General features: G+C 52.3%; 12 protein-coding genes across 12 annotated transcripts; 5 read left to right on the plus strand and 7 right to left on the minus strand.

Annotated features, from left to right (window-relative positions):
* Nucleotides 1–1,569: 1,569 nt before the first annotated feature.
* Nucleotides 1,570–3,207, plus strand: C7974DRAFT_126931 (uncharacterized protein). Its single transcript, XM_046135278.1, has 6 exons — nt 1,570–1,731; nt 1,856–2,267; nt 2,355–2,402; nt 2,457–2,489; nt 2,546–2,629; nt 2,714–3,207. Exons 1-6 carry the CDS (start codon nt 1,727–1,729, stop codon nt 2,756–2,758), a joined length of 627 nt encoding a protein of 208 aa, XP_046000185.1. The 5' UTR covers nt 1,570–1,726; the 3' UTR covers nt 2,759–3,207.
* Nucleotides 3,208–5,580: 2,373 nt separating this feature from the next.
* On the plus strand, nt 5,581–6,779 carry C7974DRAFT_305978 (uncharacterized protein; the record flags this gene model as incomplete). The annotated part of the gene is made up of 2 exons (XM_046138054.1): nt 5,581–6,417; nt 6,552–6,779. Coding segments are annotated over 2 exons (1,065 nt in total), but the record flags the coding sequence as incomplete, so codon positions are not given.
* Nucleotides 6,780–8,960: 2,181 nt separating this feature from the next.
* Nucleotides 8,961–11,523, minus strand: C7974DRAFT_387971 (acyl transferase/acyl hydrolase/lysophospholipase). The gene is made up of 9 exons (XM_046141232.1): nt 11,262–11,523; nt 10,990–11,208; nt 10,885–10,935; nt 10,738–10,837; nt 10,503–10,685; nt 10,331–10,451; nt 10,020–10,280; nt 9,752–9,967; nt 8,961–9,700 (listed from the first exon to the last, which is right to left on the minus strand). Exons 1-9 carry the CDS (start codon nt 11,514–11,516, stop codon nt 9,223–9,225), a joined length of 1,884 nt encoding a protein of 627 aa, XP_046000187.1. The 5' UTR covers nt 11,517–11,523; the 3' UTR covers nt 8,961–9,222.
* A 525-nt stretch (nt 11,524–12,048) lies between these two features.
* On the plus strand, nt 12,049–13,355 carry C7974DRAFT_387973 (putative threonine dehydratase). Its single transcript, XM_046141233.1, has one exon. The coding sequence runs from the start codon at nt 12,386–12,388 to the stop codon at nt 13,328–13,330; it is 945 nt and encodes a 314-aa protein (XP_046000188.1). The 5' UTR covers nt 12,049–12,385; the 3' UTR covers nt 13,331–13,355.
* A 144-nt stretch (nt 13,356–13,499) lies between these two features.
* Nucleotides 13,500–15,281, minus strand: C7974DRAFT_449101 (uncharacterized protein). The gene has a single exon (XM_046145696.1). It carries the CDS (start codon nt 15,069–15,071, stop codon nt 13,722–13,724), a length of 1,350 nt encoding a protein of 449 aa, XP_046000189.1. The 5' UTR covers nt 15,072–15,281; the 3' UTR covers nt 13,500–13,721.
* A 1-nt stretch (nt 15,282) lies between these two features.
* Nucleotides 15,283–16,973, minus strand: C7974DRAFT_127031 (uncharacterized protein). Its single transcript, XM_046135279.1, has one exon. It carries the CDS (start codon nt 16,729–16,731, stop codon nt 15,661–15,663), a length of 1,071 nt encoding a protein of 356 aa, XP_046000190.1. The 5' UTR covers nt 16,732–16,973; the 3' UTR covers nt 15,283–15,660.
* A 38-nt stretch (nt 16,974–17,011) lies between these two features.
* On the minus strand, nt 17,012–17,764 carry C7974DRAFT_306330 (uncharacterized protein; the record flags this gene model as incomplete). The annotated part of the gene is made up of 2 exons (XM_046138074.1): nt 17,012–17,229; nt 17,311–17,764. 2 exons carry the CDS (start codon nt 17,762–17,764, stop codon nt 17,012–17,014), a joined length of 672 nt encoding a protein of 223 aa, XP_046000191.1.
* A 46-nt stretch (nt 17,765–17,810) lies between these two features.
* Nucleotides 17,811–19,199, minus strand: C7974DRAFT_127036 (uncharacterized protein). The gene has a single exon (XM_046135280.1). It carries the CDS (start codon nt 18,816–18,818, stop codon nt 18,084–18,086), a length of 735 nt encoding a protein of 244 aa, XP_046000192.1. The 5' UTR covers nt 18,819–19,199; the 3' UTR covers nt 17,811–18,083.
* Nucleotides 19,200–20,890: 1,691 nt separating this feature from the next.
* Nucleotides 20,891–21,916, minus strand: C7974DRAFT_373438 (uncharacterized protein; the record flags this gene model as incomplete). The annotated part of the gene is made up of 1 exon (XM_046140101.1): nt 20,891–21,916. One exon carries the CDS (start codon nt 21,914–21,916, stop codon nt 20,891–20,893), a length of 1,026 nt encoding a protein of 341 aa, XP_046000193.1.
* A 1,648-nt stretch (nt 21,917–23,564) lies between these two features.
* On the plus strand, nt 23,565–24,086 carry C7974DRAFT_387983 (uncharacterized protein). Its single transcript, XM_046141234.1, has 2 exons — nt 23,565–23,818; nt 23,881–24,086. Exons 1-2 carry the CDS (start codon nt 23,608–23,610, stop codon nt 23,967–23,969), a joined length of 300 nt encoding a protein of 99 aa, XP_046000194.1. The 5' UTR covers nt 23,565–23,607; the 3' UTR covers nt 23,970–24,086.
* Nucleotides 24,087–24,122: 36 nt separating this feature from the next.
* C7974DRAFT_410155 (uncharacterized protein) lies at nt 24,123–25,292 on the minus strand (the record flags this gene model as incomplete). Its single annotated transcript, XM_046143440.1, has 1 exon — nt 24,123–25,292. One exon carries the CDS (start codon nt 25,290–25,292, stop codon nt 24,123–24,125), a length of 1,170 nt encoding a protein of 389 aa, XP_046000195.1.
* A 445-nt stretch (nt 25,293–25,737) lies between these two features.
* On the plus strand, nt 25,738–26,130 carry C7974DRAFT_410156 (uncharacterized protein; the record flags this gene model as incomplete). Its single annotated transcript, XM_046143441.1, has 2 exons — nt 25,738–25,860; nt 25,981–26,130. The coding sequence occupies 2 exons, from the start codon at nt 25,738–25,740 to the stop codon at nt 26,128–26,130; spliced, it is 273 nt and encodes a 90-aa protein (XP_046000196.1).
* Between the last annotated feature and the right edge of the window lie 27 nt (nt 26,131–26,157).

Here is a 26,157-nt window from a genome sequence, read left to right on the forward strand (position 1 = left end):
GGTTTGACAATGTTTGGAGAGCCTGGAAACAAATCCACCCCATACCGATATCAACAGCGGGCGCTAACGCAAAACGCGCGATTCCAGGTAGCGGGGAGAACAGTGCACCGTTTGGCTGCCTTAGTGCCTGAGGAATACCTTAATACTGAATGTCACATTATAACGCTGATTTGGTCGTGGTCGTCAACGAACAGCGACAACATGCAAAACACGAAAGTTAAGCACAGAAACACGCAATCAAAATGCGCAACACGAATCTACAAACCTGCTGAAGACCAGGTCATCGTTGATGTCGTGAGACAGTCGAGACAAGAGATGGCCCGGCAATGCCGTGTTCCGTTCTTGAGCATCATCTTGGTAGGGCAGTCCTCAGGCAATGCCTCTTAGCGCTTAACAAACACCGTTATTACTGAGCGGTCAGTTGGAACGCTGTGGCAGAGCGGTTCTCCAAAACGTTTGCGGCTTGGGCTGATACTGGCGCTGCGTCAGGTGGCCGGTAGTCTTTGGCTTGGCAACGAAGACGAGCTGAATCCACGTTTAAGCAGAGATATGCTCAGTTGCATAGAACACCTGCGGTATTTGTGATAATAAATAGAACAGAAGCAATCAATTTGCTTTCCCCGCGTCCGGTTGTCGAGGGTCGCCATCCGAATTGCGCCGTGACAAAGACGGCAGGGGCTGGCGAACGGCTCGAAGGGCTAACGAGCTACATGCCAAAATGATCAGTTGGGCCGTCATTGGCTGGCATCCAAAGTCTCTGTGAGATTGATGGGCGTATCTGCGACGTTGTCACGCGTTGTGTGACGTTAGATTGTTGAAAGTCGCTGCAACCTCTCATCATGTTGTTTGACCGATGATGAGGTTGAAAGCACAAGCAACATGCAGAGGACTGAGCAGCCTGGACTCAGCGCACGTACCAACCCCGCTATCACCTGTCATCCTTTCTCCGCTACCACTCGCACTCAACCACGCCTCACACCTGCATGTAAGACCCACAAGTGGACGGGTCCTCCCTACCATACCAAATCGTTGTCGAATGGTAGTGTGTACGGCGCCTGTCTAACGCACTGAAGGTGAGCTGCGGTATCTCGCGACCTTGGTCAGACGTCGGTATCGATGCTCGTCATCGCGCGATCGGCAATCGGTTTGCATCACGCACAAGAGCTGGAGATGCATGAGCATGTCACGCGCTGTCTGCACCTTCCCCGCCCCCTTCGGACTCGTCTGGTTGTGCCCGCAACTCCAAGCCACCTACTCATCGGGGCCTGTCGAAATGGCTGCTTACCCCGCTTCTCGAGTGCAGCTGGGTCTCGTACCGATACTTTCGCTTCCACATGTCTTTGACAGCTATCGTAGTACCTCTACTTCAGCCCTATCAGCTCAGCGGCTGCCCCCGCCGATACTTGGTTGATTGACCCCACAACATCCCAGTAGTCCTTTCGTCTGGTGCGTCTCCGCTGCGCCCATTCGTTCGCCTGCCTGCAAACCTGTCCATTCTTGTATTCCTTGTACTTGATCAACGCTCGCACTGACGGGCGGTCTGCCTACTTGGATATCATGATGATCTACCGCGTCCACAATCGCCGCTGTACTCTCTGAATGCATTGCTGAACCTGGCAATATACGAGCATGACACCACGCTCTACAGACGCATCTGATCTGACCAGTAACGAAGCTTCGCGTCTCTATTCGACCGGCGGCGGGCGGGACGCACTCGTGCGCCATCATGTCGTGAGTCGCTCTTTATCAGACCTCAGGTCTTTCGTCGCCAAGTGCTACGTCAAGCTCCCTGTACTCGACGCTCAACTCCAACCCTTTTTTCGAGCCCGCTGACCTCGACTCCTCGATGCTACAGCTCCTCGCTAGCTTCCACACGTAATCTGAAGCCGTCACCGACTCTCCCCACCTTACCTCCAATATCACAGGAAGCTCCAGCAAGCGAACAACCTGTCTCGCAGCCTGCAGCTCCTGTTCCTCAGGAAACCCGCGAAGCCCTTATGAGTGCGCATCGAACACAGTCCCCAACGTCTGGGCATCGCAAGCGTAAATCTGTCAGTGCAGGCCAGCAGGTCAACAACATGGCAGACACAAGCGGTGGCGCAGAGGCACAGAACAGTGTTGCGTCTGCCCAAGCAGAACACGTTGACCCTTCGGTGCAAGAGCCGAAGGCTAAGAAGAGCCGAACAAACACGCCTTGGACACCAGCAGAAGAATTGAGGCTAAAGCAAATGAGAGACACAGGCAACAGCTGGAGCGAAATTGCGAAGGTAGGTGACACGACGGTCGTTACTGGGGAGGAAGGAGCTCTCAAGTTCATCAGTCAACCGGGTGTCGCTCATGCTGACACGTCACAGACTTTCCCACAACGAACCGAAGGTAGCGTGAAGAAGCATTGGTACAAAGTGGGTGCACTGTTTGATCTGGACTTGACAACATTGCTGATTGCGCTCGCTAAGGATATGCACTATGCAGAATTTGCGGAAGACGAGGTGAGTTTGATCGTACAGTCTCAGTACTATGACAGACCAATACTGATTTGAAGCAGAGTGCAGCACTACTCGCCGCGATCAAAGAATATGATGCCAACAAATGGAAAGCTATCGGACAGAAAGTCGGCAAACCTGCAAAGGTAGGCCCCAATCCCACCTGATAAGACCTTCACGAAATCTTCAGTGAACGTCGCTCTACTTTGAATCCACTGACGTCGTCGCAGGCTTGCGAACAGTATGCGAAGGAACACTTTGGTGGAAAGTATTGACAATGTTGAGCACTGTTTGCATCTTCCCGGTTACAGTGCAACGGTTCCACTTTATGATACCAGCTTTCCTGCCTCGGTCGAGCAGTGCATCCTAGTTTGATTTTTGGCAACGGCTGTCGGCAGCCTCAAACAAAATCATTTCCTTGCACTCGGCGCCTTTATCCCTACAACTATTTCGACTGTTTTGGGCGTGTATGTCTTGGAGTATGGACCCGTCTTGCTGTATGGTTGAGTATTGGCGATGGTAGATTGGACCACCTCCACCAACATAACGACTACATAAAGTCGACAGTGCGTGGAGGTAATGCAACGATTATACAGAGACCCATCTGTCTCAGTTTCACGACGAAAGCCTTTATTTTGCGTACTCACAGTAGTTCGCTACGATGTTTTAAGGCCTCGTCATTACTAACGTGGTTGTTTCTCCGTGCGGCCGCTAACCGATCACAAACCCGGTCGAACAACTGGCAGTTCGTGGTACCTGCGTCTTTCCGCTTGTGTGGCGCGACTCCGACCACGACACGGCCTGGTAGTCCATCCCGCGCAATCAGTCCCTTCAACATAGGCCTGTACTAGTAGTAAAGGGTGTGTGACAAGGCAGCTAGAAGAGATGGTGTGGTATGAGCCAGGATCGGCCTGCATCCGACCTGGCGACTCAGGTAACATCACGATCAAGGGCGAATTGACTGCAACAGGCAGTCCTTTTGTCGCATGAAGCGCACTGTCACTCAAGACCACTGCACTTGTACTTCGTCGAGGTACGCGTCGCGCGTCGGGAGGGCACGGACGACAGAGGCCTCATTGCGAGTGTTCTCCATGGCTGAGTACGGCTCAGTACGGTACTGTAGAGCGCATGGACTTCACGTCGTCGTGATCGGTCTCACCGACATGTCTTACCATCAGCCTAAATGGCTAATACTGGCAGGTGTCAAACGTCGTCTGTGGACAGCTTCGACCAACTTTGACGCCTCAACCTCGATTCAGCATTGTGAGGTCATACTAGCTGCTGCCCTTGTAAGGAGAACCTGGTAGCCTCCGCTCGTGCGTGCTCGCCTAAGGATCACGTGTCGAGGGGCTGGTGTTGTGTTTTGGTGTTCGGAGCGAGCTCGTCGGTGTCGGTCTGTGCCGCACAGATAGCGGTAGGAGGTTGTGTGGCGCCATCCGCATTGCGACTGCAGCGCCCGTTTGTTGCGAGCTGAGGGATTGCGAGCGTCGGAGGCGGCAAATCGCAGCCGCCCTAAACGACTTCGCGATGCCAAGCTGTCGCTATCGTGCCGTGAACCTAGTGCCGAACCAATTCGCACACTGCCACCTTTTGCCGCCTCGCTTCCTCTGCGCCCGCAACCCCAACAACGGCAGTAATATAACAGCAAACATTGTTCGCTGCGCAATTCGCCACCGCATCTACGTGTTTCCTTCCGTGCGCCCGTCAGTTCTGTCGTGCGCGCTCGTGCGCCAGCCAGTCGCAATAAGGATCTCCTTGTGGCTCGGTCGATCCTCGTTCTGCGGGGATGCTGAACCGCATATAGGCCCGGGTTCCCTCATATAACGTCGAAACGGCACTTGCAGGAGCCAATCCTCACGCGGCCTCATGCCAATGCGACAGAAAGCTCTGATTGAGCGAGCCAACGCCCGGCTCACTGCTTACAGACGGGTGCTACGTCAAGACAGCTCTCCCCTACCGGCATTTGCGCCTCCCTGATCCGAGTCCGTGCAGGAAGCAAGCAGCATGAGGGCCCACAGTGGCCCACCACGGGTAAGGCACTTCCAGGCATGAACCAGTCTGTCCTTGATGCACTTGCCGTGGTTTGGCATGATTTACTCCACTCACGAACGTTCGTGGTGTCAAGATGATCCAGCAGACACAAGCTATGGCATGCGCCATGCTTTCCAGACCACGGCCCTGGTTTCCACGTTCTCTTCAACTCCGTGTCGTTCAATCTCGCATACATCGTCTTTCTAGTGGCGTCACCGCTTTAGGTATTTCCCCTGTCATGTTGACGCGCCCATCCTAGCCCTTTGGGACCATCTTCAATGCGCATCTTCTGGCCACCACGCTGCGCTGGGATACTGTGGATATGCATGAGGATGCTGCAACGGTGCTGGAGATCTTTCTGTCCTGGTCTTCTAGAAATAGAACAGCGTTGGCTTGGACCATGTACGCTTGGCCGACAATGTCGAATGGCACTAGGGTAAGGAAACTAATCTCTGCTTTCATTTTGCCTCAGCAGCCATTCAGGACACGAGCCAGCAGCATTACACTGGCGCAAATGAATTGGGATACCCTCCCAGATCGTGAACCGGGGTCCCCTTCCTTGTCATTGATCACCGCATGATGCTTGACGTAGAAATCGTTGTCGGGCCTACCCTACTCAGCTAATTCTGTACCATTCAGGAACAGACACCGTCTCGTGGGAATGCCCCATAGCTTTTGGTACTTCGGCATTGTGTCCGTGTGGCAAGTGCACAGGACTAGGATTGTTGAAGGGACAAAGTTCCCAAATGCCTTCATGCCTTCGCTCCTTCAGGCGCGCAGAATCGGTTTATAACAAACCTGTCCCAACGGCATGTTATTGTTGTTCTGAATTTTATAAGCTATAATCGGCTATCCCACTCCTTAACACACGCGACCAGGCTACGTCTATGGCACTATCCTCGAAGCTCTACTTGCTCCAACATTTGTCAACGTAACAACGGTCGGAAATAATCGTAAACACATGCGATACAAGTACCTCGACGCAACCCCGGAACGCAGCCTCAGCATTCTTTTTCTGGCTCAGGTCTCACTGCGGCGGCCTGCCAGAGCAAGCTAGCTCTGGTAGTCTCCATGCGTAATCGCAATCCTGGCGAGTCCCTACCGAGGCGCTTTATTCGACTACAGCGTGCCAGGCGATGCCGGAGACGACCACAATGTCCCGACATCGAACGTCGAACATTCAAATGCGCTACATCCCCACACCGGGCTGCCTTCAGAGTACCAGCACACTTTTTTGCACCCACACCCGTCTCATGGACTCCAACATGCCGGCGCTGCCACTCATTCAGCCTACACAGATATCGAAACACATCCGTCGCTGCATCAACCTCACCTTCTACGCCACCACCAGATGTCACAGCAGCCACCAAGCTCCTACAATGTGGGCTACCCTCCGACTTATCAAACCTCCGGACGCAAGCGCAGTCATCAGGAGCACCATCTGCAGCAGGATGTTCCTTCCTTAGAACAGCATTTGCACCCGTACGGGCAAGTAACAGGAAGCGTCTCACTTTCGCAACAGGATTACTCGCTCCATCAATATCCACCTCCACATGCTCCGCAACAGCAGCATGTATTACCTCCAACACATCATCACCATCTCCCCAATACTCACCGCAGCAAGAGACAGCAGATGGAGGGCGCGCCGTCTTCCCCCACTCCTCACCATGGACCCCCCAGCGTTGTCGGCGCACAGGGCATGCCTCCCCCCGCGCCACGGCCTCGCGGCCCGAAACTAAAGTTCACGCCCGAAGACGACCAGCTACTAGTCGACTTGAAGGAGAAAAAAAACTTGACGTGGAAGCAAATCGCGGACTTTTTCCCAGGTCGCAGTTCTGGAACCCTGCAAGTGCGATACTGCACGAAGCTTAAGGCCAAGACAACAGTCTGGACTGATGAGATGGTAAGTGGCATCCATTTGTTTCAAACATCTAGACTCCATCTTGCGATAATTACGTCTGTTTTATCCTGAAACGCGGAATGTCGTACTTGGTTACTTGCAGACCAGCGGAAATGCTAACCACAATGGGATTACAGGTTACAAAACTGCGCACCTCGATGCAAGAGTACGAAAACGACAAATGGCGCATCATCTCATCAAAAGTTGGCGCTGGCTTCTCGCCAGTTGCATGCAAAGACAAGGCGGAAGAGTTGAAAGCAATCGAAATAGAACAGGAGGAGGATCGCGAACAGGAGCAGAGCGTGTATGTTCAGAGCGAGATGCCCGGAGGCCATGGCGATCCGAGCGCTACCAGCTACCAATGACTGGCCGATTACTTTGGAGGTCTCAGTGCATGAGACTCCAAGCATCTCATTTCAAAAGGTGGATGTTGCAGTTGTGCAGGTCGCAACGAAGAATTTGAGAGAAGGGCATTTGCCAAACTTCATCAACAACATGTTTAATTGTCTTTTGCTGGCTTCACGACGTACACGACACAGACTTCACAACAGGATTCCCTTCGAATAAACATCGCAAGCGCGTACTGCATTCTCGGATCGAAACTCTTCGGAGACATTGCGATATTTGGGCATCCCTTTGGGCTACACCATGGCTAGCGGCGTTGATTGAGTTTGACGAGTTGCGCTGCATAAGAATCCGATTAGGAGCGGCATTGCGATTTGGAAGCAAGATACACAAAGGCATAAAAGAGTCGGCAGTGTGCCATGCGTTCAACACAAAACTAGTAGTAGCAAAGTCCACTAAACTTTGCGACTACAGTGGTGGAGCATGTCACTTCGGCGAGGAAAATACAGACGAGCGGGAAGATACCCAGGCTTCAACAGCAACATTTCATTTTGCGTTTCATTCTTGTTACACCCAGTACCATATCCTTTCCCCGTTGCTTTAAACGTCATCAGCAGCATCACAGACAAATTTCCTTGTGTACCTATACCCCAGCAGGACGATCAAATGATTGCCTGCGTCACACTCGCTAGACCTCTCTTTCTACTTGTAGATTTCAAGTACCATTGTAATACTCCGAATGTAATACTTTTGCCTGGCAAACTCGTGTCTACAATCTGCCACCAATATTGCATTGAGTGTTCTGATCTAACTTGCATTCTCGGCGTCACCCGCCTGGCTGGTTCTGCGCCCACAACTTATGATTTGTAGTTACTTTATGCATAACTGGGCAACGCTCAGGCGCCGTTAGGCTGCATGTTAACGGTTACAGGGTCTCAACGAACGGCGTGAGACGCGGACCGTTGCGAACCAGAGATCGGAGATCGGAATCCGAAACCGCCTCTCCAACATTGACCTTGGGACGTTGGAAGGTGACAAATGATGCATTTAGATGCGTCCTTATGATGATAACAATTGTATGAGGGCAGAGAGCTACGGCAACAGTGGGTCCAGAATGACTTGGCTCGGAGGGCGCACGTGTGAAGGTCCGTCAACAACTACAAAACGTGAGCGCCCAGTCGGCCGGGTGCCTGAGGCAAGCTATTGTCGGGATATGTTTCATACGGGTTCTCTCATGTATGTACTCCGATTGTGCAAACATCGGTGAACAGTCCCGACTTGGGAACGAACAAGTCCCCCGGGCGCCCGAACCTGCGCGATCTGCACTGCGATCCGCCCTGGCACCCGTGCTGTCGCCCGACACCACGATGTAGGATTCAACCCATGCCAATATACGAAACTTATGAGTTCGCCCGCCAGAATTGCTTCTTAAGGCATTCACTCCAAGGCGCGGGCAGCGCAACATACGATGCACTATCACACCTCGCGTACATACCACTCGGTATTATCACCCCGTTGACCCTCCGAGCCGGTAGAGTTCACCGATCTAAAGCATGTGAGTCACTTTTTCTATATATGCCCATTTTCGGACCTATCAGCGGGAGCGCTTACCCCTCGCGTGCCGTTGAAAAGCGTCAGTGCTCCATATGACAACCCCGGGGTATAACGCACGCCTCCGCGAAAACCTTACCGCCAACTTGCCGCCAGAGAATGCCGCACGTTTTACGCGTCGCCATTTGCGGGTCACCCAATGATGAAACCTTCGGCGCTGATTTTCATCGTTTCGATATATTGATCGGTTTAGTTACGATTCTGTGCTCCGGTGCTGCCCATCGTAACGAGAACACGGCCCCGCAATCTGGTGTAGAGCCTAGGCGAGCTCCATCTCGGATTGACAGATGCGACGTTGGCACTGCGCCACGTCTCACGTTTTTGAATGCAGGCACGCTGTTCACCTATACCAGGCATCATGGCTGCGTTGTGAAGATCTGTTGCTTAAACGGATAGAGGTGGAGCCGATCGATTGTATACATATGTGCCCCTGCATATTCTGTTATAGCTCGCTTGCGTGCCCTATACTACTGCACATAATAAGGTGATATCTAGCTTACAACGGTTTTTCATTCTCGAGTCAATCTGCCGAAGCGTTCATGGATATCGCTGTTTCAGAAACGGGGGCTAAGGGATGCAGTCGCAGACATCCCTGCGGAAGGGTAGACGTTGCCGCGGCGCTGCTGACAACATTGCTTTTACATACAGAACACTATACGATGACGTGTCATGGCACCATATCTATGGGTCAAACAAGGTGGATGCCCGCACGTAAAGTAGTCGCGTAAACTGTAGTTGTGATAAACTTTATATGTATGCTCCACGTCTTGAAAAATGGACCCTTGGTCATCAAGTACTGATTACAGAAGGTACGAAAAACTACAGGCTCATACTCGGGCGTCACAACGGTCTCTAAAGTTTGCTCTCCAGAGTCCCCATCAAGGCTGCTGCGCAATCGGCGATATCTTTGCTCTGGGCCATGATGTGATTGTCTGTCATCTTGAGAAGCTCTGGGAGCGAGCCGACGTCATCAAGATCTCCGAGTTTTCTGTAGTCTTGCATGTGAAGAACCTCTTTCTCGAAGATACCAAAGACATCGCACAATGGGTGTGTCTTCTCCTTCCACTCGGGTATCTCCTCACTAATATTGAGTCTCCAGTACTTCTTGCCTTGAGGTTTTGGTGCAAAGGCGTTGATCAGACAACGAAATAAGATGTGCATGACTTGAGTGTTAGTGGCGATTGAGGGCACATTAGCAGCCACGGCGAGGTAATTCAGACCGTTCGACTTCTGGTTGAGAGGCTGGTTGGCAGGTATGCCGGTACCGATGCTGAGGAAACAATCGGTGGCACGCGCAGGACCAAAGACCGAGAGCACTTCGGTCCAGAGCCTGGATGAGGTTAGATGATCATCTATCGTGAGATATTGGGTTCTCCCTCACCATCCTAGAGGGTTGTTCGCCTGAAGTCCCCCGTCAACAAATGTGTACTGGCCCACTTTCATGGGTGGGAAGTAGGTTGGCGCCGCGGATGTGGCCCGCGCAGCTTCCCACACCTTGATGCCAGGAACTTCGGAAGGGTTCTGTGAATTGATGTACGAGCGCAAGAACACTGGCCCACGGTTGTTGGCTGCGTCGCTGTTGACTGCCATGACGAACCTACAATTTCTTAGTGAGGTCCGATATGGTTGACGGGCCAGAAGAAACTCACACCTTGCAGGCCTTTCCACCTTTCTTCTCTTGCTGTTCGTCCAGCAATATTGCATTTTCATCTCCCAACTTTTGGCGAACAATTTGCTTGACTACATCTTCAAGGTCACGAGAGCCGTATTTTGATCCTTGAAAGACCGCTGCCGCCACTTCTCCAAGTTTACCATGCTCGTTTCTGAATATCTTGTCCATGAAGTCTCCGTAGCTTTGTATGCAATCATCGATACTCATGCGGAGGCGCCCCAGCATAATCGCGATCAAGCTATGTCATGATCAGTTGCGTCAATGAAGGTGGTGCTTAGTGGTGCATACCCGCCGGTACTCGTACCACCGATCATATCAAAGACCTCATAAGGGTGCTTATCAGGATGAACCTTGGCCATAACGGCTTTTAGCATGCGCAGAGAAGCCATGCCACGCACACCACCTCCGTCTGCAAGAATTGTTAGATCCGTTGGTTTGGAAGAGGGAAGGCGGTACACACCCAAAGAGAGTACACGAAGGGGCGTCTTGTCTGCGGTCGCAAACGCATCGGCTTGAGTGATAGCTTTGTTTGGTATCTGTGGTGTGAATGCTGCCCGCGTCTGCACATTGGTCTCATGGAGAACCTCTTGAATTACCTGAATCTCAGAGACGAGCTTCGTATACTGGACTGGCTTTTGCTCATCTGATCTGTATCAATATTGGGATATCCACGGGAACAAAATGGTAGCTCTTACTTTCGGCATCGCCAATCTCGACGACAAGATACCCGCTCCGCACTGCGATCTTGCTCCAGTCGAATTTTGCGCAGATACGGACAGCCACAACGTTACCGTCCTATGGGCTTAGTGAACGGGAGACTATCCCTTCTTGGTCTCGCTTACCTCCAGTAAGTGAACGAGGTCCTCGTGCTCGGTGAATGCCCGACCGGCCTCCTAATATATAAGATCAGCATTACACAGCTCCAACAACGGGCTAGATACTCGTACCCAGTCGAAGCCACTCGTCTGAAACCGATTGCGGTGGCTCTTCCAGACAAGTTCTATTCCGTTCTTGATCCTAGGTTTGGTGGACTTGTCGTCTTGCAGAATTGCAAGCTCGAACCACGTCCAGTTGCCTACATAACGGGCTTTGAGAGTACCTTGATCATACGATTCGGCGAAGAGTTGAATTGAGTCAATGTGTTTGATGGTGTCGATAGTGAGAGCCTGTAGCAATGAGACGTTTGGCTTCCGAGCAGATACACGACTGGTCCGCTCACGGGTGTTTGAAACCACACATTGGTGTAGGTATGCTCATCTGGTGGACTCAGGTCTAGTCGGCGCTCAGTGGCAACAGTGTATCTGCCGCGGTCGACAGGCGAAGCTTGGGAGGGAAAAGGCTTTAGAGTTCGAATCTTGTTGATATTGGTAGAAGACATCGTCGAAAGTAGTTTATTTGATGTCGCCTTGATGCAATGCAACTGAGAAAACACGGATAGCTTTATAGATCGTAACGCTGGCCTGCAAAGAATCATGTTGCCATCAAAACGCTAGGGACTCGAGCTGAAGCACCAGGCTGTGCTTATAGCTGCCCAAACCGGTGTTCGCAAACAGCGGAGCTGATCCCGCGAGGAAATCCAGAAGCCCTCATTCGATGTCTGCTTCTAGGACACAACGCTACTACGAGAAGCTAGAGATGAAGCTGAACCGACAGTACTGCAAGTTCTCATCTCAATAGCTTGGTCAGGTTGACGACGTGGGTGCCACTACAGCACCCAGCTTCGATGCATTTGGACACTTGCACGCTTCACCCAGTACTATCGCAGAGCGAACAGATCTGAGCAAGAAACTTTCATGGCGCGCAATTATACCATGCCTCAACGATGTACACAAAATTCACCGGAGTGTCACAAGCATTTCGTGGCTTACACAAGCAAAGCGGAGGTGGAAGTGATGGCTGACGGTGGACGAGCTGAATGAACGCGGTGGGCGCACTGGCCAATGACGTGCTCCAGTCGCTTCCTTTGCCCCGCTTTAACGCACGCGTTGCATGGACGCGTCTTTTCAGCTCGACCACGCACCGCTCCTTCGTCTGCTCGTCGACGGTGCAGTGGGTGCACCGAGTAAATACAATCATATGAACCTCTGGCTGTTGAAAGGGGACTTCCATCTTATGTACCAAAGACTAAGAGTGTCTTCAGCACGATGATTTCTATGGTCTTGGCACGCCCTTCGTAGTCATCGGATGTCACTTTGCGAACTGTCCTCAGTCAAAATCGCTGAACAGTCATCTTGCTGTTTAATTTCATTGTGCACATCTTTATCTGCTTTCCGACCGTCTCCATTTCTAACAAACTTTCCAACCCAACCCCCTTGCCGAGTCTCCCTTCACCACAACTAGAAAATGGGCTATCTCGACTCCGCCGCCGCCTCCGTGCAGGCCCGCTCCCGAATCCGGTCCCACATATACGAAACCCCCCTCCTACCGTCCCGCAGCAAGACCAACCTCTTCTTTAAAGCCGAGAACTTCCAGCTCACGGGCTCCTTCAAGTTACGCGGCGCCATGACCAAACTATCCGCTTCGCCACCCTCAGTCCGCCTGATCACCGCCTCGTCAGGTAACCATGGAATTGGTGCAGCGTGTGCAGCGAGTAAGCTGGGACGCGAGCTGACTGTCGTACTACCGGAGACGGTGGTGCCGGCGAAGCTGGCGAAGATCAGGGAGTATGGTGTGCGTGTGGTGTTACATGGTGCCGAGACCGGGATCGCGGAGCAGCATGCGCAGAAGTTGGCGAAGGAGGAGGGCTTTGTGTATGTGTCGCCGTACAACGATCCGGATATTGTTGCTGGGCAGGGCACGATTGGGCTTGAGATCTTGGAGCAGTGTCCGGATGTTGAAAATGTGTTTATTTCTATGGGTGGGGGTGGTTTGATCAGTGGAATTGGCTCTGTCTTGAAGGCTTTCTCGCCAAAGGTCAAGGTGTACGGTGCGTCTGCGAATAACTCGAGGGCGCTGGCTGCTTCTATGGCTGCTGGGAAAGTTGTGGAGACGGAGCATCTGCCTACCCTAGCTGAGGCTGTGGCGGGTGGTATTGACGAGGATACAATCACATTGCCACTAGCTATAAAGGTCGTGGATGGTGTGGTGGACTGCGATGAGGATGACATTAGAGAAGCGCTCAAGAATTTGGCGTTGGAGGAGAACATGCTGATGGAAGGCAGCTCTGCGCTGGCGCTGGCCGGGTTCAAGAAGATGGAGCAGGTGGTGCATGGGCAGGTGAATGTTGTGGTGCTTTGCGGCGCGAACTTTGACAGAGATACGATTGTACGGGAGGTTTTTGGTCGGTGATGACCCTTTTGCGATTTTTACTGAGTCTTTACATTGATTTATGGACCGGCAAAGGGAATCATGTGGATCACGATGCTGGAGATTCCAGAACATCCCAAAGTGTTCGTCTCCATAGATTGAATGCACTCAGTAGCGTTGTATATTAGCTCTTTGCTACGGTAAAGCTATAGGACGATGTGTGTGTGTTCGTCATGAAAAAACAGAAAAATTCGCAGACCCATTCTATCGGACCGTATGCCTTGCGCGGGTACTTTGGCATCATCATTTTATACCCTCTGACTACAATGTCCAATCTCTGCATTTTCGTTCTTCGTTCTCCATTTACCTTCAGATCATTTCTTGAGTCGTGAGCAGACTACCGTACGCGACGTGCTGAAAATACTTCCCTTTGTTATTCAAGTTCTTCCCTTGCCCTCCTGCCCTTTTTTATAGCTTCCATCTGCTCCTTCTCGGCGAGCTCGAAGAACATTGCTTTTCGCCGGGCTTCTTCCCGCTTGTCTAACAGTTGCTGCTCAACCCAAGTCTTGTTAAGAAACGCAATGACTTCATCGTCGTAGAAGGTCCAAGTAGACGGCAGCTTGAACAAACCCCTGGTCTTGTGTGCCTCTTTGATTGCACCATGACCGGCGGAGAGCTGTGCAAACTGCGGGGGCCGCTCTGCGGATGGGATTTTTGTGAGCTCGACTAGGGTCAATTCATCGAGTCTATCGCAAAGCTCATCGCATCTACGTGTGAAATGGGATGTTCTTATGCGCTGGCCGTTTGCATCAAACAGTGACAACTCGTCGTCATCGTAACAGGTATCCTCTGTAAGCGTGATGTACCTATGCCTCAGAACTGGATGGGAGATGATGTCTTCGAATTCAACCTCGTAGTTGGTGACCTGCCAATCGTTTGCGTACTTCGAAGACAATTGCAGACGGAAAGTCGATATCTCGAGAACTGTATCCGGAACGTGTGATGGCTGCACGCCCTCGACATCCAGATTGAGTACCCACGAAAACGTGTCGCCAATGCGTCGACGCCGTCTCAGCTCATCTGCATCATCGTATCCGGCATCGCTCACCTTGAACGTGTGTTTTCGATGCGACCATGATACTGTCTTGGTCTTTATTCCCTCATTTGTCAGATTGTTGAGGTTGACTCTTGAGTAGTCATCATCAATAAACTCGAGCATGAAACTCTCTTTCTTGATGAAGTTGTGGTACGGAAAAAGAGAGTAAGCTTTATTCCAAGAGATGAAGCTCACATCGGCAGTCGTTCTGGCTTCGCCTAAGAGGCATGTAATTGCCGTCGTTTCCCAATTGCAGGAGTCGATGTAAAGACGTCCATGGGTGCCGTTCTGCTTGGAGAATTCTCCGAATGTCTCGTTTTCGAGCTCGTAGCCATTTGTTCGTATGATATCCAGAAGCTTTTTTCTTGGACCAGCTCCTGCACCGCCCACGTAAAGGACCAGTGTGTCGGTGGCAATTTTAGATAGAGAAAGGAATTGACGAGCAAAATCTCTACCGATGAGTCCATTACATTCGCCTAGGACCGAGCGGAATTCGATGGGATCCTGGAAGAATTTTTTGAGTTGATGATTGATGTTGTACGTCGTGGCCTCGAGCACCGGCTGGATCTGACCGAAACCTTTGCAAGTGCGACCTAGAGCAATGACATCGCCAACGTCGAGATAGGGCAGTATCATCGTCTGTATCGGCGCATAGGTAGTGCTGAGTAGATCGATGAGCGTCACCATGGTGCCAGGCGGTGCTGATTGTGCGCTGGCAATTATGAGAAATGACGACGCGAGTCGCGATGAGAGGTAAGAACTCGTCTAAGCTGGGGAATGTCAGCATACACACTTCGTGGTGAGTAGTGTATGGCACTGACGCACTGAGGCTACTAGCTCTGGAAAAAGGAAGAGGAGTCAAAGGCGATGATCCGGCAGCTGAGCGATTACATAAGTTTGAGCTCTCGACGTTGAAGAGAGAGGTGAGTGAGAAGAGTGAGGCGAGAGTAAATAGAAAAAGGTGAGTGAGAAGGAGGTGAGTGAGAAGGAGGTGAGTGAGGAAGTAAGCGGGAAGGAGCTTAGTGAGGAAAGCAAACAGTGTAGCAGCAGACCCCAAGGAGAACAACGTAACCTTAATCCTACCTACGGGCAGGCCAAATCTCTGCACGAGGTGAGAGAGTCGCGCGATTAAACTCAAGACAAGACAAACATCCAGCACAGCTGGATCCTGTATTCTCAGCTCACGCCAACCCAGAACGACCGCTCACCGTGACCCTAAAAAAACTCAATATCCTCACCATCTCATCGCCAGATTATTCGGACTTCAGACGCTGTATCAACCTCCCCTCATCCCAGCATGCTTTCCAGAATAGTCTTCGGACAGCTCACTAGGCGCTGAAATGACATCACTCACCTCAGCACCTCCACCTCCTGCACCTGCCTCTCCTGCGCCTCCCCCTTCCCGCGACTCCTCCAGCCCCTCAAGATAAACCGCATTCCGCAACCCCTCCAAAACCCTCAACCTCCCCCCTTCCCCCGCCGCACTCGGCCAATACCGCGCCGCAATATACTCACAAACATCCAGTTCCAGAGCGCCCCTCTTCCCCTCCTCCACACCCCTTAAGAGCGCCTGTACATGTCTTCCCACCGGCAGCATACGTTGCTTGAGTATCTGCGCGAGGGATTTCGTGCGCACGTGCGGAGAATAGGGTGGTGGGGTTGTGGATTTGAGTTTGAGGAGGGCGGGGAGGATGGGGATGAGGAGGGCGCGGATGTGGTCGTTTTGGTTGGCGGGTTGGTCGTTAGGGTTTGGATTGGAGTCTGGTTGTGCGTGTTTCCTTGGTTGTGGCTCGGTGTCTGGCGCGGTGTGTAGTTCTGACTTTGTGTTCGCCTCTGCCGTCTCTGTGTCTGTCTCCTTCTCTGTCTTTGTCTCCGTCTCCGCCACCGCCTCCACATCCTTTTTAACCATATCCTCCTCGAACGACGACGACGCTGGTGAATCGCGGAGGACACGCATACGCAAGCGATGAGAGTAGAGGGGAAACGAGTGCGCGAGTCGCGAGGGCAAGTAGGCACCTCTATGGTGCGACCGTGCGTTTGCTCCTTCCTCGTCACTCGGGTCTGCGTTTGCGCTGTCGTGGGGCAGCTGCAAGGGGCTAAGTGTTGGGCGCCGATCGCGTCTATGCAGTAAATCTAACAGCGACGGGCGTCTGTGCAAGAGATCCAGGAGCGATAGGCTCACGCGCGGTCGCGCTACTGCAGACGGGGCTAGGGGATGCGCATTGGTGCCTTGTACGTGTAAGGGTGTGAGTGTCTGTGTGGGACCGGCGAGGTAGCTGGCGGCGAAGAGATCGTCTTCGTCGTCGCTGTTGGAGGCCGAGTCGCTCTGATGGTCGTATCCGGACATTGGGATGGTGGAGAAGTGGGATCAGTGTCGATGGGTCAGTTGTCGGTCAGAAGGAGTACCTAGATAAGTAAAACGGAGACGGGTGGGCTGTTTGCTTGCCTCCAAGCACACAAACAGCTTCGGTGCATCCGGAGCCTACCAGAATGTGATGTGAATGTCCAGCGACGTAGCCCGTCTCTTGATGCAATTATATCCTTCTTTTGTACAGTATACTACACCTCTGTCATCGGGGACAGGAGCGACCCATCTCATCTCTCATATCTTTTGTCTCAGACGCCAATCAGTCCTCCATAACGATCCCCTTTCCATCCCTCCACCCCGTCGGCACCAGCGCCGCAGCAACCTGTCCAACACCTCTCTCCGTTGCCAGCAGATTGAACTGCGCCGCCGCATTCCGCGTATCCTGCACTTCCAACCGTATCCCCAAGCCGTTGAGATACGTGCGTACCGCGGGCGCGAGGGGAAGAACCTTCGAGCCGGTGCCAATGATGAGGATATCTGCAAACAATCAGCTCGTGCCACACACCACACCACACTCTTCACGTCACCACCACACCCGTCCAGCGAAGAGTAACTCACCAGGCTTCGGCCACACCAACTCCAGCGCCCCCCAACACCCCTCCCCGACCTCCCACGCCCCCTTCGCATTCCGCAACCTCTTCATCCCCCCCTCTTCCCCCTCAGCGCCCACCCATGGCCACCACCGAAACGCCTCGCCTCCCACCAGCAACAGTCCGCACCCACTAACCCGCATCTGGTTGTTCAGCGCAAACCCATCGGGCGTCGTCGCGTCGATGCTGGTAGCCGGTGCAGCGGTATTTCGCAGAACATCAAGCGCGTTGAAGTCCGTTTGTGTGGATTCTTCGCTTTTGGGGCCGCGGTCGCGGGTGCGCGGGGGCTTGGACTGGAGGAGGGCTGGGGGGGAGGTGTGGAAAGGGCGGGCAGGGCGGAGGGTGTGGGTGGCGCAGGGGCGGAGTGGGCGATGGAGGAGGCGCGGGAGGGCGCAGGATCGGGAAAGTAATTGGCGCTCCATTGTGGTGTTGTGTGTTCTTCACGTATGAGGGAGAGTGGAGTCTAGATGGAATGTGAGGAAGCGCGTCATTGAATTGTTGTGGCCCAAGCGCGGGCTAGCTTCCGTACGAAGTACGAAGCACTAGGTGAACTATGTAAACTATGTGTGTACCCCAGGTGCAGTCCCGCTGCCCTGCGAATATCCAACGCCGTCCCAGATGATGCAAATGTGTGTATCGTATGCCCTGATTAAAACCCAATGCCGCTAAAGCCAATGCACATGCTGTCGTTGACGCACCCTCCCTTGAAACCCTCAAAACCCAAATCCGTCGTGCGCAACGTTACGACCGCCCGACACCAGGCGTCGATCGCGCGCCCGCTGTTCCAGGCACGCCGTCCAGCTCGACGAAATCGTCGTCGTCGTCATCGTCAGAGTCGAATGCGGACGGCAGCTCATCGATTTCGGCTGCGTCCAGGCCAAGCCTCGCCATCAGGCCCAGCATTCCGGGGGTGTGGTCTCGGCCCTTGGCTGGCGATGCCTTGAAGGACTCTGTCAGCTGGGAGCTGGTGCTTGCGCGCTGGACGCTGCGGCGGCGGAACTCCATCGGCGCTGTTGCGCTGCTGCTGGTGCTGGTCGTGGTACTCGCTGTGGACGACAGGCTGGGACATGTGCCGGAGCTCTGTTGTGAGTTCTGCTGTGTGCTGTGCTGGCGGCGGTGCCTGTTGCGCTGGGCCTCGGGCTTGCCACATCGCAGGGGCTGCTCGGCGCCTAGGTATGTCCATTCATTCGCTGGAGGGTTGTAGGAAGGGCTTGTACCGCGGTTCAGGCACAGCTTGGAGGCCTTCAGTTCGCCAGTCGGCGTGCTGGAGGCAGAGGTCGTGAAGCGCGACCAGCGAGAGAAGCTCACTGTGCGGCAGTTGGGTGGTGTGGCAGGCATCTCTGCCCACGGCGGGATGATATCGCGCGTCATCTTTGAGCTGTTGCGCGTTGGTGGTTCTGGTCTGGTTGATTTTGTGTCCGCGCGCTCGTCTGCGGGCGTCACTGGTTTGAATGAGAAGTAGTCCTGTTGCGACATTGTGGATGGTTGCTTTTGAACAGTGCAAGCACTCAGCCTTGCTGGCAGCTGGGGTGGTGTGGATTATTGGAGTGAGTCAGGGTATGCAGGATGCGTTGTTGATGACTTGAGGTTGGTCGGTACCGTTGCGGTGAGCGCCATGGTCGAGTGCGTGAGTTCAACAATGCGGTGGCGGGGTTCATTGTTCATTCCATTGTCTGTCTTCACCTTTAAGACTTCACCGCACTTTGCAAGCCAGCTCCGGATTGGTGCGACTGTGTGAGATGCAGCACCTGCGTATCGGAGAAAATCCCCGCACTAAGGGCGCTGAGGGCCGGCCACCAGGGCGGTAGGTGTGACCCTGCCGACAGCTGGACCCGAGTCTCACGGGCGTGGTGCATTCGCGCGATGTGGTTTGTGGGCCATGCGGGTAGTGCGCATGATGGCGCCTCGCGCAATCAGTGGCTGCCGTATGACGTCGTCGACTGGGCTCATGCAACACCGATCGGCGTGGGGGGAGGTCAAGTGGAACGCATGTGAAGATGCAGCTCGTGATGGTTGCAGCGGGTGCAAGTGAGGCGAGGTACATTAAGGGTCCAAATGCCCCAGGGTCCAAGGGTCTCGATGAATCTTCAGATTCGATGCATGCGCTGCAGCCGCTGCACGTGACGTCAGCAGCACTCAGTCACATTGTTCCGTCGAATAGCCAGCGAGCGTGCATCTTTCCAGGCATTCACAAAACTGGGCATCGACACGAGAGACAGACTCCACACTAGACCGGCACACCTGCCGAGCCCCTGACCCTTTCACCTGCGCGTACCGTGGTGGCAGCTGCGCAGCTGAACCGCCATCCATGGTACTGCACCTGAGCGTTGCCGACGGCCCAAACACACTAACAACTAGAGTGCAACACCCGTAGTTCATTTATGGTGATTGTTAATTTAGTTCTAAATGAGGTGAATCTAAGAGTGAACTGCGCCCATTTTCTTGGCCGTGAACGCCAAAACGCCCGTCAGCGATCCTCAGCTGCAGGTACTGCATGCACAACATCCGCAACATCATCCGATCACGCAGCAACTGCTTGGCACTCTAGACCGATGATCTGTATTCTTTCACATTTCCCCGGATAACCTGCATGAGCCAAATACTTAGGTACCTTCACCCTCCACATTTCAGATGATCATTTCTCTGCAGAAATACCCACTGTGGTTTTTCGTTTGCATGCAACTGCATACAATCCCAGAATAGCTAAAGTGGCGGTCTGACGACTGGCATAGAGACTTTCATTCAGTAGAGGAGACAAGAGATAGGTAGCGCACGAGATAGAGTTCAAGATTCCCGCCTTCACGCTGCAGGTGATGTATTCTCTGCAGAGATATCCACCATACAAGATTCTCTTCCTTCACGCTGCATTTGATGCGTTCTATGCAGTTTATTCCGTGCAGAAACATCCACTGTAATCTCGTAGTTCCATGCAGTCTTGGAGGAGCTAAAGGGGCGGTCTAACGACGTTTGACAGAGAAGCATTTTCTTGATGTAAGAGATAAGTGAGATGCGTAAGGCAAGCAGAAAGTTCAGGCATTAATTGCATTAGCGTATTGACAAGCATACGATCCCAAGTCTCAAGAGTAGGTAAAGGCGACTTGGATTGGATTTAGGAAACTCGATGAATCTCACAAGAATCAATCAAGGCAGAACAAAGTTGTATGAATGAGAGTGCAAAATTTTTATGTTGTTAAACGTGTCAGCAATACGTGATAAAGATCCAAATAACAGGCGAAGAGGACTGGGAAATCATTAAGAGAATACCGTATGTTACATGATATACGATTAATAGTGCAGCGAGACCAGCTCTAGTGTGAGATTATCTTCTACAACCAAATTGTAACGCCAACTCCTTTGTAAAATTTCCATACTTACCTGAAGTATGTCCTTGCCATCCGGATCGCTCGTGAAAACTCCCCATACTTACCTAAAGTATGTTCCTGCCATCCGGATTGCCCAAACCTCTCCACTGCAATCCACAGCTCTCCAAGTGTGGAACGCCGAGATACTTCTTTGTTATGAACAGAACATCAGACACTACAATGTCCTTAGGGCTCATCGCGCATGATCACAGCCAGCCTAACAGCGAGGCCGAGGAGTGTGTTCTCGAGATCAAGCCGACCGTCCACCAGGTGGGGCACAGTGTACTCGTCGACGAAGGAATACCCCGACACGAATTCATCGCCCTGGACGAAAGGTATGGACTCGATACCCTGGTCTTGGATCAAGAAGTCTGCATGTTCAAGCAAGCGGTAGATGCTCATCCAGATCACCGGACATGGAGTTAGGGCACCCTTGTCAGGACGCTGCAGAAGCTTGTGAACGAAAAGCAGGAGCTGGCTGCGAACATCTGTCAAAAACAACATATGACCCCTAGAGTGATTTTCTTCGCCGACGACACAGGATGTCAGTATCGTGTCGGCGGATAGTGATGCAGTGGCTATGACGAATTTTATCGCGTCAAATTGGGCGTGCTCTGATGGGAAGCGCATCCTGATCATAGTTTCCCAGTAGGGCAGTAGCGTATCCGCAAAGCCACCTCGACCAGACTGCGCCCAGGATGCCAGGGCTCGGAACTCGTCTGTGATGGAGGTGTTCACCGTGATATCTCCCTCCATGCGCCGGGCCATGTACTTGCGGAGGTCAGAGCTCGCATGCCACAGAGGAGGGATGTTGCTGACCATGGAGTGGGAGTCCAAGTCGTACGTAACACTGATATTACGCGGCTGCTGGCGCATCATGGCATCCATGACACTATGCTCAATCTGGACATTCTGAAGCATGAGACTTAATACCGTTTGAGGTTGGGTGATTCGGAGCCGAGGCTGGCGGCTACGAAGCATAAATGAGGTCGCTTCCCGGTAGATCTGTCGACATGTTGCAACCATGCTCAGGCTGTCTGACATTGCAATGTAACCTCCCCTATGACGAGCGAGGAGCGTGACTGAAGACTCACCTTCGCGGAACAGATAAGCGTATATCATGTTCCGGATTTCGGCGGGTAGAGCGAGGAACGGTGACCCTGGCGGCGGCGGAGCGATGTATGGCACGATCGAGCCGGATGAATTCGACATGTTCGATGAAACTGGTGGTGTGAATGAAGGTAAGATGTTGAGTGTAGTAGAGTGGGTATGTGTGAGTAGCTACAGAAAGCTTTTCGGAATTATATAGATGTCCTCCACCACTCTGCTTCATTGTGCTCTAACAGAGGTGTATAAAATTATGAAGTCACTCCGGGTTCCATACTTGGCACAGTGTAATCTGTTGTTTCCATCATTCAACACAATGGGTGTCGCACTGTTAATTAAAGTGCTCGAATCTGCCCTGTTAGCACGCTGCAGTCTGAGTGTTGTAGCACCTGTTAGGTACGAAGGAGGAAAGTGTCAAAATCATATATAAGTTATTGCCGCCGCAACTGATACTCAGGAAAGTACTGGCATTGTGCAGGCTGCTGAAGATATACCTCAAGAGTTTGCTGCATCAGAGCTCTATGATTTGTTATGTCCTAGCATACAGGTAAGTCTGCGAGTCTCGCACAAAGAACACTGCTTGCTTACATTTCAAACATGAGATTCGACTGAAACAAATTCTATCCAGCATTGCAAGCGTTTGGATCTTCTGAAGCTCGAGATGCTCGCTCGAAAGTGGTCTAGAATGCGCTTTCAGCATTGTACCTAAGGTACGATACTTGTCCATCGGGAGCTAGACAGCAGACATTTCCATCACAATATCGAACCAATGTCCAGGAGAGGCACGTATGTCCAATGTCTTGGCGAAGGTGTAGATGGATTGTTGCTGTCGCGTGGATGCCACCGTCCTAGTACGCGTTACGCGTGACGTCATTGCGGAGACTTGCCTCCCCGTTCATCAAGGCTCCACATTCGACTTTGACATAACACAGAGTGCAGAGCAAGGAAGCAGGATTAATCATACCAGCTGTTCCACCTTAAGACTGAGCAACGTGGCGGTTTCTACCAGGTTGGCTGAACAACCACTTCTCCCGAACAATGCAGCTAACGCACTTCATCTCCCAGACTGACCACGAGCGATAGAACAAACCCGGCATTGTTCAAAAGTCCCTTCATCAATTGCACTAAGCATAATAAAGCGTCTCTTTCACTATATCGTAATATCGTGTTACGAATCTTCATGGCAAGTAATGATCAGCGGCAGGTTTCGGGTCCGAATAGAAACATATCCTCTACCATATCTTGGTACTCGCCTCAGTTCAATTCGGATCCAAACGCATCGGGAGGTGATTAAAGTAACGTTACACTGCATCTCAGCCGTTGAAACGACCCGAGCCCAAGACAAAGCAACATGAGTTTGCTTCCCGCCCATCAACGAAACATGGGGAAGACTCCAGCCTGAATATGTGGTGGTCTTCAGTTTACAAGAAGCTCAAACCTGCGAACTATGACAAAAATAAGTCTCCCAATGCTAAACTCGTTGTGCAGTGCTGCGTGGTATCGATAGCTTCATCTGCGCGAAGGAGAATTTATAGCAAGGACCTGCATTCAAAAGGCCACACAAGGCCTAGCCAACGCGATCTTCAAAAACCCGCCCAGTCTTGACCTCACGCCAAGTTACACTTCCTGGGGTAGCGCGCAGGTATCGGGTCATCGGGTCGCACGATCGCATTGAATGCGAGAACCCCATCTTGGCAGGATGCACATCGAGTATATATACACAGCGCATATCTCTCGAATACTACTTACTGCCATACTGCACTCTGAACAAGATACACAGTCAAGCTTATCTCAACATGCGCTACTCCCTTGTCTCCATCCTCGCCCTCACCGTCCTCCCCTCTGTCTTCGCCGAATCCTGCCTCAATGGCGGCGGAACGTGTATGACGTCTTCGAAGTGCCTGAAAGAGAAGTTCGGTAGCGTCTCGACTGGTTTGTGCTCTGGTGGAGCGGACAACCGGTGCTGCGATCTCAAGGGCAACTATCAGTGCGGTACGGGCGGAAAAGGTGAGTACCTACGCTTAGTTACGAGAGATTGATCGCGGAAACAGGAGCTAACGGTTGGGAAGGACGCTGCAAGTATACGTCGGAGGGCTGCAAGGGAACCTGGCAGAGCGGATTTTGTCCGTTTGGCAGTGATTTCAAGTGTTGTAATTGAGTGGCTGAAAGATCAAAGTGCTCGGAAAATCATTTACGTATGGAGAACGATGCGGCCAGTCTCAGTATATAAAGCAGACAAAATTGGGCAATGTTCAAGGGTATCCAACATACGCCCGTGTTTCTGATGTTTTCGAACCCAGAATTCTTGACACTACCATTCATTTCCAGGATCTCTTTGAACATACTGACCGAGATCCTTGGCTACTCCGAGCAGTGACTCCTCATCAAACTCCGTATTTTGCGCCTCTTCATCGTACTCATCATAGGCGAAGTCCCCTATATCAAGCAATCCCTCCATCATATCAGCGAAGACACGACCTTGAACCCAGTCAGCGTATTCCTTTCGGTACTGATCAGAAGATATGTTAGCCCCACTCTGAAATTCGAATTCGCCTGGGAAGAAGGATCCATCCATCCACACCTTCGGACATCGATCTGTGCGCCTCTCTGGATGGTCCCTCGCTAACATTAACAAAATCACGAGCAGTTGCTCTCGAATGTTGGATACTGTATAACGATGCGACCCGAGATTACAGGCATCAATCCAGACTACAGCATCATTTGGGAGTCCGCGGACTGCTCTTGTGAAGGCAATGGCCTCGAAGCGAAGATTACCGAGGTTCGTTTCCTCGCTTGTATAGAACCTTAATGTGAGGTCGGCGAAAGAATCCCAGCTCAAGATCGAGTTCATGTATTGGTCCTCAATCCATACCTTCAGCTTACCAAAGTACCGAGAATTGAGTTGCATCGACTGCATGCTCATACTGGCAATCACATTTGTTGGAGCTATTCCCATACAAGTGTCGGCATACCAGCGACTGGCGTATGCGAGCCCTGGCAGACTTGAACTCAGGGTCTGTCGTGTCAAGTCAAACTCCAGGACTTGCCCAAAACCCTCATCAGGGAGAATGAATTCAAGGATGGGATAATCTGCATATCGCTTGTGGAATAACAGTTTTTCCATCACGTTTTGAAGCGTCTTCGGCTGGTTGATCTGTACTCTGTTCGTCTTTCGCAAGAAGGTAGTTGTCTCCTGGAAGATCTGCTTACAGGTTGCCAACAGCCCAACGCGGTCAGACATAGCGATGAAGCCTCTTCCAGTCCTACGCGCCAGAAGCTGTACTGCGGAGCGACCTTCGGGAAACAGGTAGTCGTAGATCATGTTCCGAACCTCGGGTGGGAGTTCCACGAAGGGTGTTGATGGGGGAGGAGTCTCGTGATGTGAAGTCGTCTGTACAGCCATGTCTACGGTCGGTAGTGGAGTAATCGACGGTAGAGAGATCGGCAATAGAGCGCTCGGCGGCTGCAGGTCGTCGTCCATACTGCAGTCGAGACTGTAAGGCCGCTGTCTGATTGTTGTGCAAGTGGTCGTCAGAGTCTCCCCTGTGGGAATGTTTGTGTGACAAGTCAGAGTATGAGAAATTTAGAACTGGAAAGTAGCGCGAGAACGGTGATCAGGGTGAAGGCGACGCGTCAAACTGACGCGTCAGTTTGGCGCGTACACAACCGCCAGAAGGCAAAAGCATCCCCGAAAACAACAGACTCATGAATATCATTGGCAACAATTGAGATCTGCATCATACAGCTATCATGATTGCAACCATTCCCTCAAGCAGCACGAAGTATGGTTCGCCCCGTCGGTACCAAACCCTCCAACCAAAACACCACACTCTTCAACTTAAAGCATGAACTCGATCTCCTCATATCCCCCAACATCAATCTCCCCATACTACCACAATTCCCATAACAACACAACAATATCCACCATGCAGTCCCCCCGCCCCCGCCTCTACGACATAATCGTAGTCCTCACCTGCGCCCTCTGCGTCTCCGGCGCAATCAGCCTCCTATCGCTACTCTACCTGATCCCGCCCACGCCCTCATCTGCTGTTAGTTGCCCCAAGCCCCTGATCGAAAATGCCCCCTGATCGTAAAATCCCCTGATCGAAAATGCCCCCGATCGAAAGCGCCCAGTCAAAAAAACCCCACATACTCACCACCGCACACAGAAAATCCCGGGCACCAACACAACAATCACGAACCTCAAGCGGCTCAACATCAGACCCGCGCGGCAACTCTGGACCGCTGAGATGTTGGGCGAGCAGCCGGACGTGTGGGATAGGATTTGGGCAACGGTTGGGTTGGATTTGGAGAAGTGAGGGATGTGGAGCGTGGGGGTGGAGTCT

This window comes from Boeremia exigua (genome assembly GCF_020726555.1).
Source record: "Boeremia exigua strain MPI-SDFR-AT-0100 chromosome Unknown C7974scaffold_3, whole genome shotgun sequence".
Taxonomy (NCBI): Eukaryota; Fungi; Ascomycota; class Dothideomycetes; order Pleosporales; family Didymellaceae; genus Boeremia; species Boeremia exigua.

Coding starts and splice junctions, on each gene's coding strand:
- C7974DRAFT_126931 (XM_046135278.1), top strand. Junction 2,268..2,354: donor GCTGGAGCGAAATTGCGAAG/GTAGGTGACACG, acceptor GACACGTCACAG/ACTTTCCCACAACGAACCGA. Junction 2,490..2,545: donor CAGAATTTGCGGAAGACGAG/GTGAGTTTGATC, acceptor GATTTGAAGCAG/AGTGCAGCACTACTCGCCGC.
- C7974DRAFT_387971 (XM_046141232.1), bottom strand. CDS start 11,516: ATGATTCTTTGCAGGCCAGCGTTACGATCTATAAAGCTATCCGTGTTT. Junction 11,209..11,261: donor ATGTGTGGTTTCAAACACCC/GTGAGCGGACCA, acceptor TCATTGCTACAG/GCTCTCACTATCGACACCAT. Junction 10,936..10,989: donor AGACGAGTGGCTTCGACTGG/GTACGAGTATCT, acceptor CTTATATATTAG/GAGGCCGGTCGGGCATTCAC.
- C7974DRAFT_387973 (XM_046141233.1), top strand. CDS start 12,386: ATGGGCTATCTCGACTCCGCCGCCGCCTCCGTGCAGGCCCGCTCCCGA.
- C7974DRAFT_449101 (XM_046145696.1), bottom strand. CDS start 15,071: ATGGTGACGCTCATCGATCTACTCAGCACTACCTATGCGCCGATACAG.
- C7974DRAFT_127031 (XM_046135279.1), bottom strand. CDS start 16,731: ATGTCCGGATACGACCATCAGAGCGACTCGGCCTCCAACAGCGACGAC.
- C7974DRAFT_127036 (XM_046135280.1), bottom strand. CDS start 18,818: ATGTCGCAACAGGACTACTTCTCATTCAAACCAGTGACGCCCGCAGAC.
- C7974DRAFT_387983 (XM_046141234.1), top strand. CDS start 23,608: ATGCGCTACTCCCTTGTCTCCATCCTCGCCCTCACCGTCCTCCCCTCT. Junction 23,819..23,880: donor GTGCGGTACGGGCGGAAAAG/GTGAGTACCTAC, acceptor ACGGTTGGGAAG/GACGCTGCAAGTATACGTCG.